Source organism: Zosterops lateralis (genome assembly GCF_965231275.1).
Source record: "Zosterops lateralis genome assembly, chromosome: 11".
In the NCBI taxonomy this organism is placed as follows: Eukaryota; Metazoa; Chordata; class Aves; order Passeriformes; family Zosteropidae; genus Zosterops; species Zosterops lateralis.
Genome location: NC_139771.1, coordinates 21,456,122 through 21,472,310, shown reverse-complemented (window position 1 = coordinate 21,472,310; position 16,189 = coordinate 21,456,122). Strand labels below are relative to the sequence as shown.

The 16,189-nt window shown below is 49.8% G+C and overlaps 1 protein-coding gene across 1 annotated transcript in view; it reads right to left on the bottom strand.

Annotated features, from left to right (window-relative positions):
- Positions 1–3,921: 3,921 nt before the first annotated feature.
- The window catches only part of GRM7 (glutamate metabotropic receptor 7), a gene marked incomplete at both ends in the record, with an annotated part of 164,494 nt that continues 152,226 nt past the window's right edge, over positions 3,922–16,189 (bottom strand). The window contains 2 exons of the mRNA XM_083869703.1: positions 3,922–3,992; positions 10,038–10,284. Coding sequence (XP_083725829.1) covers positions 3,922–3,992; positions 10,038–10,284 — 318 coding nt within the window. The remainder of the gene's footprint in view (positions 3,993–10,037; positions 10,285–16,189) is intronic.

Below are 16,189 nucleotides of genomic sequence, written 5' to 3'. Positions count from 1 at the left end.
AGGGGATGGAGGTGAAGTGTGGAGTGTGATTTTCTGATTTTCCAGCTCCTTTCCTCCAGCAGGGAGGAGGAGGAGTGAGAGCCCAGCAGGAGCTGAGCCCTGACCTTTGCCCTGCCCGGGACAAGGGGAGGCATCAGAGATAAATGGGAGATGAGGGAGCCAAAGGCTGTGGCTTCTCCCTGATATTACAATTTATAAATTTGACAGAACCTCCCTGAGAGGGTGTAAGGAGTGATAAATTAGTCAAAGGGAGAGCTCAGAGCTGCAGAGAGTTTGTCAAGCAGCAAACTCAGAGGGACTGGTCCAGGAGCTGTGACTGTACCTGCTCACTCCTCACCCAGGGAAAAAAAATCACATAAAAAGACAGAAAATATGGGATGAAGGATGAATAGTTACACACTAATTAATCCTTATTTGTGCCCACAGACACCCATCTACCACCCAGCTTTTAATATCCCAGGCACTTCTAGCCAGTGTGTTTTTTATTCACACATCAGACTCAAGGTGAGGGTTTAAGTGCCCTCAGAATTTCAATTTTCAAGAAAAGGAAACAGTCTGACACTTCCCTGCACATTGCAAGTCTTGTATTGTGTAAGTCATGAAAGGTGTGAGACAGTCTGCAGATAATTAATATGGGAGCAGGCAATTATGGGAATGTACCACCCAAAGGAATTATTTTTAGATGGAAAAAAAAGAAAGTAACACGATCCCCAAATGTTCAGACAGGAGGGAATGTTCTCTCTGGCAGAGCTGGGGGGGCTCACCTGGAGAGGAGAAGTTCCAGGGAGAGCTCAGAGACCTCACAGAGCCTAAAGGGGCTCCAGGAGAGCTGGGGAGGGATGGGGGACAGGGGATGGAGGGACAGGACACAGGGAGTGGCTTTAAATTTAAACAGGGCAGGGCTGGGTGGGATTTTGGGCAGGAATTGTTCCCTGGGAGGGTGGGCAGGCCCTGGCACAGGGTGCCCAGAGCAGCCCCTGGATCCCTGGCAGTGCCCAGGGCCAGGACAAACCTCAGTGAAACACTTTTAAAATAAGCACATCACCATTAGAAATAATTTCTGGTGTTTAGTTTCCCAGTCAGCTGTTCCAGCATCAAAATAGATGCAGTGAAGAGCTGTCAAAGTCTTTCAGCTATCAATTTTGAGTGCAAATTCTCATTTCTGAGCAGCCTCCACTGAACAGAAAAATCCCTCAAGTGAGGTTAAACACGGAGTATTTTCTCAGTTTGAATCTGGCCAGATTTAAAACAAAAATGACACTTCAATCCAGCAAATAATTATTCCACAGCACACGCTGGGGGCTGATGAGCAACACAGCATCTCACAGCTCAGACCAGAGCCTCCAAGGGCCTGAGTGTCCCCAGGGCCACCGGGCTGTCCCCAGGGCCACTGGGCTGTCCCCAAGGCCACCTCCCTGTCCCCAGGGCCACTGGGCTGTCCCCAGGGCCACTGAGCTGTCCCCAAGGCCACCTCCCTGTCCCCGGGGCCACTGGGCTGTCCCCAGGGCCACTGGGCTGTCCCCAAGGCCACCTCCCTGTCCCCAGGGCCACTGGGCTGTCCCCAGGGCCACTGGGCTGTCCCCAGGGCCATCTCCCTGTCCCCAGGGCCACCAGGCTGTCCCCAGGGCCACCTCTCTGTTCCCAGGGCCACCGGGCTGTCCCCATCCATCCAGGAACAGCTGTGGATGTTCTCCCTGTCCCAGAAATGCCCAGGAACAGCCTGGGGACACCAAACCCCAATTCCAGGGGATTCTCTCTGTGCCCCAGCAGTGCCAGGGCCAGCCTGGGACACCAAACCCCAATTCCAGAGGATGTGGATGTTCTCCCTGTCCCAGCAGTGCCCAGGGCCACTCTGGGGACACCAAACCCCAATTCCAGAGGATGTTCTCCCTGCCCCAGCAGTGCCCAGGGCCACTCTGGGGACACCAAACCCCAATTCCAGAGGATGTTCTCCCTCTCCCTGTCCCAGCAGTGCCAAGGGGGACCTGGGGACACCAAACCCCAATTCCAGGGGATGTGGATGTTCTCCCTGCCCCAGCAGTGGTTTGGTAGGGACACCAAACCCCAATTCCAGAGGATGTGGATGTTCTCCCTGTCCCAGCAGTGCCAGGAACATCCTGGGAACACCAAACCCCAACTCCAGAGCAATGCAGGGACCAAGGCTCTGCCAGCTGCCACCGAGAGTTTTTCCAGCCTTGTGTTTTCATCAGCCTCAAGAGCAGAGAAGTCCCATTTGTCACTCCCAGGAAACAATTTAAGGCATTGCAAACACATCTCCCTGTGCATCAGCAGCAGAAATTGATACAGTCACGTCAGGGCTCAGCTCTGTTCATTCCTTACCAGCAAAACAAGTGTCAATTTACAACCCAGGCCGATGTTTTCCTGCTGGCCCGGCTTTGTTTTTAATACACTGCGTTGTTTTCGTGCTGCTCTGTGGTTTGTATTCCTGGGAGAACAAATCAAACACCAACCAGGGCTCCAGGAGCTGGGGCAGAGATGGGAAACCTGCAGCAGAGGAGAACTGGCAGCACCAGCCCAAACCAGCCCTGGCTGCAGCGTTTTCAAAGCTTTTCTGGACCAGATTTGAAAATCTGGTTAAAGAATGTGAGTGGGCAATTGATTTTTCTAGGAGCTGGATGACAGAGTTACTGTGTGCCTTTGCAGGCAGCAGTTCCTTAGGTTATCTCCATCATTATTACATGGAAAAAATAATTTTAGAATCCAAGCTCCTAATTATTTTTAGAAAAAGTCTTGTTTTATTAAAAAACCCTGATTTCTCCTGAGATTTCGGTGCCTTCCATCTCTCTCTTTCTCATCTCCTTCCTTTAGCGATTTCAGAGCTGCCCTTTCCTGTCTCCCCTTTCATGCTTTGAGTGTCCTCTTGTCCTCCTGGCCTTCGTTCATCTCCCCCATCCCATCCCAGCCTTTGGATGCTCCTCACCCGGGCAGCCTCAGCCTCCCTTTCTGCCCGAGCTGGGACTGCCATAATGGCCCTGATTCAAATATAATAAAAACCAATTTGGGCGCTCGGCCAGGGCTGAATTGATGCTGGAGCCGGGGCAATTTACACCAGGCACAGATAGCGGTAATTTCTTTTCCTGTGACTCAGAGACTCAATTCAAGCGACATCCCAACCTTTGCTGATACAAGTCCTCGCCTATTAGAGCCCAGCTAAACATTCTGAAGGTGAATACAGTGATTTTTCCAGCCCCCAGAGCCACAGGAACCGGGTCAGGCACAGCCTTTTGTACCTGGGCAAAGCCCCCTGAGCACAGGGAGAACTGTGAGAAATCCTCATTAATGGCTGATAATTCTCTGCAGTATCAAACTGCCCCAGGAAAGGGGGAATTCAGGAATTCTTGGCTGCTGCAGCCACAAACACCAAAGGAGCTCAGCACCACCATGAGGAAGCCACAAGACGGGAAAAGCAAAAGCCACCCTCAAAAATTGTTCACTTCCACCAGGCCAGTGGTCACTGGCCTGACCATGGGGACTTTCCAAAACTTTTAGGAGCCATTTACAGTTTTGGAGGGGCCAGGAGGACTCAGGAAACACCACCTCGGTTGTCAGATGTGGTGGCCACAATTAATAATTAATTAAATGAACATCTCCATCCTCAGGGGCTCTATGGGGATCCAGCTGCAGGGGAGGGAAGCAGGAGAACCCTCAGGGATCCCAGAACAGGAATTGGGGTCACCCACATCAGGGTTCTCCCCTTTCCAGGCAAACCCTCTCCCATGGCAGATTTGTGAACAATTTTTAAGTTAAATATTAGTTTGAACACAGCTGCACTGATGAACATTTCTCACATAATTATGTATATAGTAAAAATAGTCATAATCATCATCATCATCATTATAATTTGAGAATAAAACAAGAAAAGCTCGTTTTTTCCTTACCTTTTTGGAAGGCAGGCAAAAGCTATGCAGTAGGTGGAAGAGTGTACCAAGTAACAGACTTTTGAACACTCTTTCTTACTGCTGGTAGGGAGTCTACAGGGAAAGTAAATACATTGAGTGTAGGACAGGTCTGGGACAAGGGACACTCACACTGAGCTCCTGCCATGGAGCTCATCACTGCAAAGCTGAGAGGCACCAGCACAGGACATCAGGCCTGGGCAGCACCAAGTGAGCCAGGCCAGGGAGCTCAGGGACCTCCAAACACGGGGAGCTGCTGGGGAGGGCAGGGCTGGCTCAGAGGATTTCCCTTCCCCTCCCCTGAGCCAACCCTGGGATATTCTGGCTGCAGTTTCACACTCCCCCCCATCCCTCCTCAGCCACAGAGTCACTCACAGGTTCCTTGGCATCATCAACAGCCAGTTTGGTGCTTTTCCCCAGGAAAGGAGGAGTGATTACGTGTAAATATATAATTACGCGTAAATATATAATTACATGTAAATATATAATTACATGTAAATAATTGCATGTAAATCTCAGTATAATTCAAGTACAGGCTGGAGGTTGAAGCGTTTCCCTCCCAGTCTGACACTGGAGCACACAGCCCACACCGCCTGCTCCACCTCAGGCTCCACCTCAAACATCTCCCCAAAAATTGTGGAATCCAACCACAGACACACAGGAGCACACCACAACCTGATCCCAGGGCTGGGGGCTGCTGTGCCCTGATCCCGCTGATCCCAAAGGGAGAGCCAGGCAGGGAGTGACAGCAGGGATGTGCCAGATGGCAAACAGGGATCATTAACAGACTTTTCCTAAATAGATTGGGAGGCTTGGCCTTAATACATCCCATTCAGCACAAAAGTCCTCCCATGGCGTGGCTGGGGAGCTCAGCCTGAGGAAATCCTGCCTTTCCCAGAGATCCCAAGGAATGTGTGAAAACCACAGTGAGTCCCTTTCCCTGAGCTGGGGATGAGGTCACTGCATTGTCAGCGATTCCCCTCTCCTGTCAATCTCTTGACTCACTCCAAACCCCTCTCCCCAGTGCTCTGCAGAGTTTTTCCTGAGCCTGAATTCCAGCAGATCACCCCAGAGCTGTGGGCAGGGGCTCCACAGCTTCCTGGGAGGCCACTCAGGGAGTTCACAGCCCTGCAGCCTGATGTGCATGAATTCATCACCACAGAAGGGTCTGGGTTGGAGGAGACCTCAAATCCCACCCAGTGCCACCCCTGCCATGGCAGGGACACTTTCCAGCCTCCCCCAATGCCCCAGTGGCCCTGGGCACTGCCAGGGGTCCAGGGGCTGCTCTGATCTTTTAAAGCTCCACCAAAACCTGGAGACTTTCCCAAGGCTGTTTCCTTGTAAAACCACCCCCATTCTGCTTGTGGTTTGACTCATGGCTTTGTGAGTAGGACAGGCCACAAATCTGGGCTCAGACCCCAAATTTGCAGTGTTTGGAGGTGCGTGGGTCCTGTGCTGGTGCTCCCTGGGGCTGGGGAGGTGGGAGACACTCAGGGCTGTCCAACAGCAGCTGAGCAGGGCAGAGCAGCCTGGGAGACAGAGCAGAAAATCAAAGTGCAAACCCCCACTGTACTCACACAGCCTGAGCTGAGCCAGGCCTGAATTCAGGGCAGAAAATCCAACTGCAAACCCCCACTGTACTCACAGCCTGAGCTGAGCCAGGCCTGAATTTGATCCTCTCCAGGAATTTCCCCCCCTGAGCTCCAGAGCCTTGCAGGGCTCCCAGAGCCAAACCCTGTCCCCTGGGGGACCAGGCAGCCCCTGCCCCACAGCCTGGGGGCCAGCCCAGGGCAGCAAAGCCAATCTCACACAGAAATGCTGAAAAAACATCCTTTGAAAGCAGGTATTTGAGATTATTTTAAGAATTGCTCCATCCGGGGCAATTTGTAATTCACATTCCCTGTTTTCTGATTGGTAAAACTCTGGAAATTTCCCTATTCACAATGGAGAATATTTTTAAAATGAAATTTCCATAAAAACATCAAATGCATTTTTATGTATGGACACTGTACTCAAAATCTCACTGAAAATTAATTCGAGGAGTTTTGCTTGGATCTTATGACTTTTTTTTTTAAGCTCACTAACACAAATTTCATTTTTTTTCCCACCTAAAAATGGAACTGTAAACAACTTTTATGCAACAGAATATTCAGACTTTAAAAAGAGAAACTGAATTCAGGTGTTCAGTGAATTACTTTTATACACATGCCTGATCAGGGGGCTGATCAATAACCTAATCAATAATCTAATCAATGCTATAGGGCAGTGACTGCAGCAGTTACACTGTGACCAATGTACCCCAAACCCTTTTAAGTACAGCAGAAGTTTTATTTCATTTGATTTTCCAATAATTGCTATGAACACACAGACCTGGGGAATGAATGATTAGTGCTGGTGCAGCCGAGACTGTGAACAGATGGAATTCTATAGAAATAATGAAAATGTTTTAAAAGATGCACAAATTAATAAAAAAAGAAGTAAAAGTTTATAAGGCAGAAACTCAGAGGTTGCACATTTCCTAACAAAACACGTTTATGAGCTTTAAAATCCCAATTGGTAAAGGCTCAAGGCAGAAATGGCTCAAGGCAGGGGCCTCTGCCCCTTGTGCCTCTGAAAAAACTTATTCTGGTCTGCAGCCCTGGACTGAAAATGAGGTGTCTGGGCAGAAACATGGGGGTTAGGGGAGCAATATTTATTTTTAGTAAAAATATTTCCTTCCCAAAGAAAAATCTGGCTGTTCTTTGGTGGGAGGGGAAGATACTCTCTGAAATCTGGAAGCAGCAATGAGATGCAGCACAGGAGGAGGGAAGGAGGGGACCTGGGCTGGGATGTCCCCAGGCTGGGCTTCCCCCAGGGGACACTGCAGCACCACAGCTTGGGGGTGCTTTTCTCTTTTTGTCAAGTTTTGGCATGAAATTCTTACATTTGGGGTTCTGTGGGGGGCAAACGAATTTCAGCTTAGTTGATCCAAGCAGTGATCAGTGAGATGCACCACATTAGTGAGATGCACCACATTAGTGAGGTGCACCACATTAGTGAGATGCACCACATTAGTGAGGTGCACCACATTAGTGAGGTGCACCACATTAGTGAGGTGCACCAGCAACACATTCCCCTGCCCTGGCCCAGCTGGATTTCAAATTCTCTTCCTTCCCTACACTTGCCTTGGCAGAGGACCCCGAGTGTCACTGGGTGACAGCCCAGGGCAGGAACCCCATTTATCTCCTCCTGCACCCAGGGCTCTGCCCAATACAGCTGAAGTGACCTAACACAGCCCTTAATTTGGGAGAACATTTCCTCCCTGTCCCGTGTCAGAGCCCCAGCCCCTGCCAAGGGTGAATTTCCCTTTTCCAGCTGGAATGTATTTTGTGCACCTGCATGACCAGACATCAGAGAGAAACCCTGCAGGGGTGAGCAGGGCAGGGGAAGGGCTGTGCCAGGGATCTGCTGCCTGCTCCCACCCTGCCCTGACTGCAGAGCTGCTGCTCCCAGGCAGGAACTCCAGCAGCATCAACCAGGCAGGAACTCCAGCAGGATTAACCAGGCAGGAATTCCAGCAGGATAAATGAAGCAGGAATTCCAGAATCATCAATGAAGGAGGAATTCCAGCAGCATCAATGAGGCAGGAATTCTAGCAGGATTAATGAACCAGACAGGAATTCCAGCAGGATTAAAGAAGGAGGAATTCCAGCAGCATCAATGAGGAGGCAGGAATTCCAGCAGTATTAACCAGACAGAAATTCCAGCAGCATCAACCAGACAGGAACTCCAGCAGTATTAACAAGACAGGAATTCCAGCAGGATTAAAGAAGCAGGAATTCCAGCAGCATCAATGAGGAGACAGGAATTCCAGCAGCATTCATTAACCAGGCAGGAATTCCAGCAGGATTAAAGAAGCAGGAATTCCAGCAGGATAAATGAAGCAGGAATTCCAGCAGGATTAACCAGGCAGGAATTCCAGCAGCATCAATGAGGAGGCAGGAATTCCAGCAGGATAAATGAAGGAGGAATTCCAGCAGCATCAACCAGACAGGAATTCCAGCAGCATTAACCAGACAGGAATTCCAGCAGTATTAACGAGACAGGAATTCCAGCAGTATTAATGAAGCAGGAATTCCAGCAGCATTAACCAGACAGAAATTCCAGCAGCATTAACCAGACAGAAATTCCAGCAGGATTAACCAGGCAGGAATTCCAGCAGGATTAACGAGGCAGGAATTCCAGCAGCATCAACCAGGCAGGAATTCCAGCAGCATCAACCAGGCAGGAATTCCAGCAGCATCAACCAGACAGGAATTCCAGCAGCATCAACCAGGCAGGAATTCCAGCAGCATTAACCAGACAGGAATTCCAGCAGCATTAACCAGACAGGAATTCCAGCAGCATTAACCAGGCAGGAATTCCAGCAGCATTAACCAGACAGGAATTCCAGCAGGATTAACCAGGCAGGAATTCCAGCAGCATTAACCAGGCAGGAATTCCAGCAGCATTAACCATACAGGAATTCCAGCAGGATTAAAGAAGCAGGAATTCCAGCAGGATAAATGAAGCAGGAATTCCAGCAGCACTAAGAGGAGCAGACGTGGCAGGGATCCCAGCAGCAAAGGGATCAGTGGAGCAGGGGCAGGGAAAGGGCATTTCTGCACATTCAGATCTGGTTTTGCACAGAAACTGCAGACGTGCCCAAACCTTTGCAGTGTGCTGGCAGTTGTGCAGCTGTCTCCTTCCTCAGCTCCTTCCAGATTCAAATGCAAATCAAATTTGATGGCCCCAGTCTGTAATTTCGTGCTGTGCTACCCTCTGCTATGCACATCAAGGAAACTAGAAGTGTCTTTGCCATCTATTTTCCTTTTAAATCGGTGGGAAGATTTGCATTAAGACCAGATAAAATCCCTAAATGGGAATCTTCGGGGATTGTGAGATTCTTGCAAAGCAACTTCGCAAGAACCAGGATGAGAACTCGGGTGAGCAGAGTTATTGATGGACTTGGTGCTTGCCAAGGAACCTGTCCCTGCCAGGGCCAGCTGGACATGGGCTGCAGGGCTCTGTGCCCAGGGTTCTGTGCCCAGGGATGTGCTGACCAGGGATGTGCTGATCAGGGTTCTGTGCCCAGGGATGTGCTGACCAGGGATGTGCTGATCAGGGTTCTGTGCCCAGGGATGTGCTGATCCCTCACCCAAAGAAGGGAAACATGGGGACCACGAGTCACCCCCATCTCCTAAACCTGTCCTGGGGCACCACTGCTCAAAAATGGGGGATAAAAATAGAGAATTCTCAAAACACCACACTAGAGCTGTGAACCCTGTGATGGAGCAGAGCAAGCGGGGTGAAGGCCTGGGGTGCAGGGTGAAGGCTCGGGGTCAGGGTGAAGGAAACCCCAGGGTCAGGGTGAGGCACTGGGGTCAGGATGAAGCCCCTGAGTGCAGGGTGAAGCCCTGGGCAAAGGTTGAAGGAAAGCCCAGGGTCAGGGTGAAGGCACAGGGTGCAGGGTGAAGGCTCAGGATCAGGCTGAACCACCAGGGTCAGGGTCAGGATGAAGCCCCCAGGGTCAGGATGAAGCCCCCAGGGTCAGGATGAAGCCCACAGGGTGCAGGGTGAAGGCTCAGGATCAGGGTGAAGCATGGGGGTCAGGCTGAAGCCCCAGGATCAGGGTGAAGCCCTGGGGTGCAGGGTGAAGCCCTCAGGTGCAAGGTAAAGGCTCAGGACCAGGATGAAGCCCCAGGATCAGGCTGAAGCCCCCAGGTGCAGGATGAAGCCCCGGGTGCAGGCTGAAGCCCCCCAGGGTCAGGATCAGGCTGAAGCCCCCAGGATCAGGCTGAAGCAATAGGGTCAGGCTGAAGCCCCAGGATCAGGCTGAAGCCCCCAGGTGCAGGATGAAGCCCCAGGATCAGGCTGAAGCCCCCAGGTGCAGGCTGAAGCCCCAGGATCAGGCTGAAGCCCCCAGGTGCAGGATGAAGCCCCAGGATCAGGCTGAAGCACTAGGGTCAGGCTGAAGCCCCCAGGTCAGGCTGAAGCCCCAGGATCAGGCTGAAGCCCCGGGTGCAGGCTGAAGGCTCACGGTCAGGATGAAGCACTGGGATCAGGCTGAAGGCCCAGGACAGCACAGAGCCCCGTACTCACTGTTGGGGTCCACGTTCTCGCAGAGCTCGGTCTTGGCCTCGCCGTTGGGGCGGTCGCTGGGCTTGTGGGACAGGCGCGAGGACATGGTGGCCGCCGTCACCACCGCCTTGAAGCTGCGCTTGCGCTTCTGCACGTTGAGCTCGGGGTGGAAGATGATGATGTAAACCTTGGGCATGTAGAGCATCCCCAGCGCCACCGACGCGCTCAGGTTCATGGAGATGGTGAGCGTGGTGGTTTGGATGTAGAGCTGTGGGGCGACAGACAGGGTTACACACCACGGGAGGGGTGCAGGGCTCCAGACACAGATACACGCTGATTTCAGACATAAATACCCACTGATTCCAGACAGAAATACCACTGCAGCACTCCAGACACAGATACCCACTGATTTCTGATATAAATACCCATTGATTTCTGACAGAAATACCCACTGATTTCTGATATAAATCCCCACTGATTTCAGACATGAATCCCCACTGATTTCAGACATGAATCCCCATGATTTCAGACACAAATACAACTGCAGCACTCCAGGCACAGATACCCACTGATTTCTGATATAAATACCCACTGATTTCAGACACAAATACCCACTGATTTCAGACACAAATACCCACTGATAAATTTATTTTTTGATATATTTATTTTTACATTTTTTAAAATGTATTTAATTCTAATATAGCTAATTTAATATATCTATTTTTTGATATATTTAATTTTATAGATTGATTTTTATTTAATGAATTCTAATATAATTAATATAATATATTTATTTTTTGATAAATTTAATGTTTGATAAATTTATTTTTATATATTTATTTTTATATATTTAATATTTAATTAATTCTAATATAGTTAATTTAATATACTTATTTTTGATAAATTTCTTTTTTGATATATTTAATTTTAGATATTTAATCTTTATTGATTTAATTCTAATATAGCTAATTTAATATACTTATTTTTGATAAATTAAATTTTTGCTAAATTTAATTTTTGAAATATTTAATTTTTGAAATATTTAATTTTTGATATATTTAATTTTATAGATTTATTTTTATTTAATTAATTCTAATATAATCAATATAGTTATTTTTTGATAAATTTAATTTTTGATAATTTTTTATATACTTAATTTTATTTATTTAATTCTAATATATATAATTTAATAAATTATATATTGGTTGGGATGGGATGGGCTGGGTTGGGATGGGTTGGGTTGGGATGGGTTGGGTTGGGATGGGTTAGGATGGGTTGGGTTGGGATGGGTTGGGTTGGGATGGGTTGGGATGGGTTGGGATGGGTTGGGATGGGTTGGGTTGGGTTGGGTTGGGATGGGTTGGGTTGGGATGGGTTGGGATGGGTTGGGTTGGGATGGGATGGGTTGGGATGGGATGGGTTGGGATGGGATGGGTTGGGTTGGGTTGGGTTGGGATGGGTTGGGATGGGTTGGGTTGGGATGGGATGGGTTGGGTTGGGATGGGATGGGTTGGGTTGGGATGGGTTGGGATGGGTTGGGATGGGTTGGGTTGGGATGGGTTGGGATGGGTTGGGTTGGGATGGGATGGGTTGGGATGGGTTGGGTTGGGATGGGTTGGGATGGGTTGGGATGGGTTGGGATGGGTTGGGTTGGGATGGGTTGGATTGGGATGGGCTGGGTTGGGATGGGTTGGGATGGGTTGGGTTGGGTTGGGATGGGTTGGGATGGGTTGGGATGGGTTGGGTTGGGATGGGTTGGATTGGGATGGGCTGGGTTGGGATGGGTTGGGATGGGTTGGGTTGGGTTGGGATGGGTTGGGATGGGTTGGGATGGGTTGGGTTGGGATGGGTTGGGATGGGTTGGGATGGATTGGGTTGGGTTGGGATGGGTTGGGATGGGTTGGGTTGGGTTGGGATGGGTTGGGAAGGGTTGGGATGGATTGGGTTGGGATGGGTTTGATCCAACCTTTGGATCCATCACTTTCCCCTCCATCCTGGGCTGCTGCAGAGGCCGAGCCCAGCAGGGCAGCACCTGCTCGGGAATTAATTCTTATTTCTCCTGCTGGCTCAGGGTCGGAGGTGAAATAATAATTTAATGGAAGGGGCCTTTGGCAGCACCTCGGCAGAGCTCCCACCTGGCCAAGGCTGATGGGAGATAAAAGCCCAGGGAGAAAAGAGCGTTTGTAGAACAAGGAGGGCTGAGTGACACACAAAGCTTCTCATGACAAATGGGAGCGGTGCAAAGATAAGGGAAACTAATAGATATGCTTATTATGCAGAGCCTCAGTTTTATGTGTTTTATCTCTGCTTTGTGGTTTTACCAGTCAGACATAAAAATGCAGTTTACGTGAAACTATTTCATTCCTTATTTCGCTGCTTCTGATAAATTCTGGGGAAGCGTTTTAGATGAATGCAAATGGGTGACTTAAAGCACAAAGGATCAGATTTAACTGACAATGGGACTCTAATAACTCATGCGTGCCTTTTACAGCTGCCTGCCGACCCCAACCTGAGATTAAATTAAGAAATTAAGATGCAGATTTAGCGAGAGATGCTCGAAGTTGACGTGAATGAGAACTGGGAGAACTTGACGTGAATGAGAACTGGGACTGAGGTTGTTCAGCCTGGAGGGGAGGAGGCTCCGGGGGACACAAATATGGCTCTGCAGGAGCTGCAGGGAAATGGAGAGAGGATTGACAAGGGATGGAGGGACAGGACACAGGGAATGGATCCCACTGCCACAGGGCAGGGCTGGATGGGAGATTGGACCCTGGGAGGGTGAGGAGAGGCTGAGATGGAATTCCCAGAGCAGCTGTGGCTGCCCCTGGATCCCTGGAATGTTCCATGTTGGACACTGGGGCTTGGATCAGCCTGGGACAGTGGGAGGTGTCCCTGGGACAGTGGGAGGTGTCCCTGCCCATGGCACTGGCTGGGATTTAAGGCCCCTCTCAACCCAAACCATTCTATGAAAATGATTTAATTTTCTGAAGGATGAACATGAACAGGGAGTGTGGAAAGAATGGAAGATTCACAGATGAGGCAGCAGAGCCTTTGCTCCTGCCCAGCCATCGACAGGAGCTGAAACCCTGGCACGGGGAAAAGAATTCCTTGTATAAAGAAAAGCATTTGAAACATCAAAACAATAATAAAAAGGTCAGACATGGGGTGAGGGCAGCAGCTGAAGCCCCACACAGGCTGGACCCACAGGGCTGCTCTGATGTCCCTGTAATGACTATGAACCCACCAGCTCTCCCTCTGGGTGGGATTTAAAGCCCCTTCCAACCCAACCCATCCCATCCCATCCCATCCCATCCCATCCCATCCCATCCCATCCCATCCCATCCCATCCCATCCCATCCCAGGGCTGGAGGTGCTGCCAGAGGAAATCCAGCCTTTCTAACTCCAATCTGGATTGGCCTCCCCAGCCACTCCCCTGGAGGGTTTGAAGCCATACCTGCTGTGACAGAAGGACAGAGTCAATTCTGAAGGGTCACCCTCACTCAGATCTCAAGCAGACTCTGATTTTTGACAAATTTTAACTTCACACTCTGAAGCAAGCACTGGAGAAAACCCAACCCCGAGGACATCATTCACATGCAAAAGCACCTAGATTTTATCACTTCTTTTACATAAGTGATTTCCATTTGAATTTTAGATTTTTTTATGTTTTCCAGATCCTCTCTTTATTCATGCAAATCACAAAAAAATTGCCTTCAAAACCTTGAGTGAAAATTGGCCTGGTCTGGAACACACACATCTAATAACGGGCAATTTTTATAGAACAAAATCCATCAGTGGCAGATTTTGCATGAAGTGTGATTTCCCTGGGAAGCTCTGCAGGGTCAGGCCTCTGTCCCTGCCAGCCCAGGAGAGATTTCCAGCTGCTGGGCCAGGAGAACTGAACTCTCAGTTCATATAACAACAACTCAGAGCTTTGAAAAGTCCCTTTAGGAGTCAGAAATCCTTTTTGCAGCCCAAAGCTTTGCCTTCAGCCTAATCAGGAGCAACTGCTCCTCTTTTCTAATTCAGCTTTCTAATTATGCACTGAATTGTGTTATGTTGCAATATGGAAATAAAGTGGTAACTGGAGATATTTTTGGGCTCGTGCTATTACAGGCCAATTTATCTCACTTTTATATGGGAATTAAAACAAATGTTCTTACAGATGAAGTGGATGGTTTATAAATCTCCCAGAAGGCTTTTCCAGGTCATCTGAAGATTCTATCTCATTCTCTACATTATGTTGTGCAAATATAAGAATGAGAAACACTTTTTAATAAAAATTAAAATTAGCTTTCCCCCTGCGCTGTGTGTTTGCAGAGACATGGAAGTGAAAGGACCTGAATGCAAATGTGCCCTGGGACATTTCTGTGCCCAAGGGGTGGGTGAGGACCCTCCATCCTCCTCCAGGAGCTCACTGAGAGCCTCAAACCCAGCAGGACATGCCAGCACATTTCTGTTTCCTCAGACAAGCTGATTTCTGCAGCTTCAGTTATTACAGCAGAAATAGCAAGGCAGGCACAGAGAGCCCCTGTTTGATGGCTGTGGGGTGGGTATGGGGTGGATATGGGGTGGCAGGAATCAGTGCCACCACTTTATCATCAATCCTGTGCCTGGACAATGATACCAAAGGTGACACTGAAGGATGGGATGGGATTTTAGTGTCAGGAAATGTCCCCTCAGTGGCTGCTTGTTGTGCAGCCTGGCAGTGCTTGGGTGCCCAAAGAGCCCCAGAGCTCCTGGGCAGGCTCAGGGAATGGGCTGCACATCCCAAAACCCCACAGTGGTTTGGGTGGGAAGGACCTTAAATCCCACCCAGTGCCACCCCTGCCATGGCAAGGACACCTCCCACTGTCCCAGGAACACCCCCCACTGTCCCAGGGACACCTCCACTATCCCAGGCTGCTCCAACCCCAATGTCCAGCCTGGCCTTGGGCACTGCCAGGGATCCAGGCACACCCTGTGCCAGGGCCTGCCCACCCTCCCAGGAAACAATTCCTGCCCAATCTCCAATCTATGCCAACAAAATGAGAATTCCTCAAATAGGAGCATCTAAAACACCAACTTGCTGAGGGCAGAATCAGGTCCCAGCCCCTGTGGCAGCTCTGCACAGGGAGGCAGTGAGAGATCATGTCCCAGCATGTTCCTGACAGCAGGAGGCTCAGCCATGCAAAGGACAGCTCACTCACCATCCCAGAGAGTCACACCTGCAGAGGCCACGGGCAAAAAGGCAGTGAACAGGACTAAAAGGACAAATTCCCAATTCCCAGTGCCTGCAGGGTGAAGCTGCTCCTGCTGATGTCACCTTGTCACAGCCACTGCTCATTTTCACCTCCCAGGAGTGCCCAGCACATGGAGTTTTTCAGCCCGTGGTTCACAGGCAGAGCTGAAGTGAATGTCTGTATTTTAAACATCTCAGTTATTCCAGCTAAATATTTTATACAGATTGCTCCCTTATATTAGGAACTTCCTTATGCAAAAATTTTGCATGGGCCAAAAATAAACCTTGATGGGCTGTATCCATAACTTGTGTGATAATTCAAACAGCAAACACTGGAGCACTGAAGCTCTGAGGGCTCTGATGCAGATGCACAAGAGGAGGGATTTTGTTCCTCCAGCCTGCAAGAGAAGCTCTAACAGCTTATCTGGAAGGAAATTAAATTAGCCAGATAATTGGAGAGAGCAGCAATGGAAAGGCAAGTGCTGCTTTCAAACAGCATCTGATGGCTGAGAGAGGAACTGGAGCAGCATCAGAGGCAATCCCACAAGTCACACGGCTCACACAGACAGTGCTCTGCAGGTTCCTCCTCTGCCTTGGCCTTCTCTGGCACCCACAGAGACAACAGAGGTGCCCAGGGACTGCCTGGAGCCCCCTGGGAATGGCTGAGCCGAGGAAAGGCCAGTGCTGGCCAAGGACTGCAGGGGTTTGGAGCCTCCCTGGACTGATTTCACTGTCCTTGGGCACAACCTGGGCAGAGTCAGGGCTGTGCCAGGGAGGAGCTGCAAGGACAGGGGGTCTGGGGTGAGGTCTGAGTGTCCCAGCACTGCCCAGGGGTCACCCTGCAGGGACAGGGGGTCTGGGGTGAGGTCTGTGTGTCCCAGCACTGCCCAGGGGTCACCCTGCAGGGACAGGGGGTCTGGGGTGAGGTCTGTGTGTCCCAGCACTGCCCAGG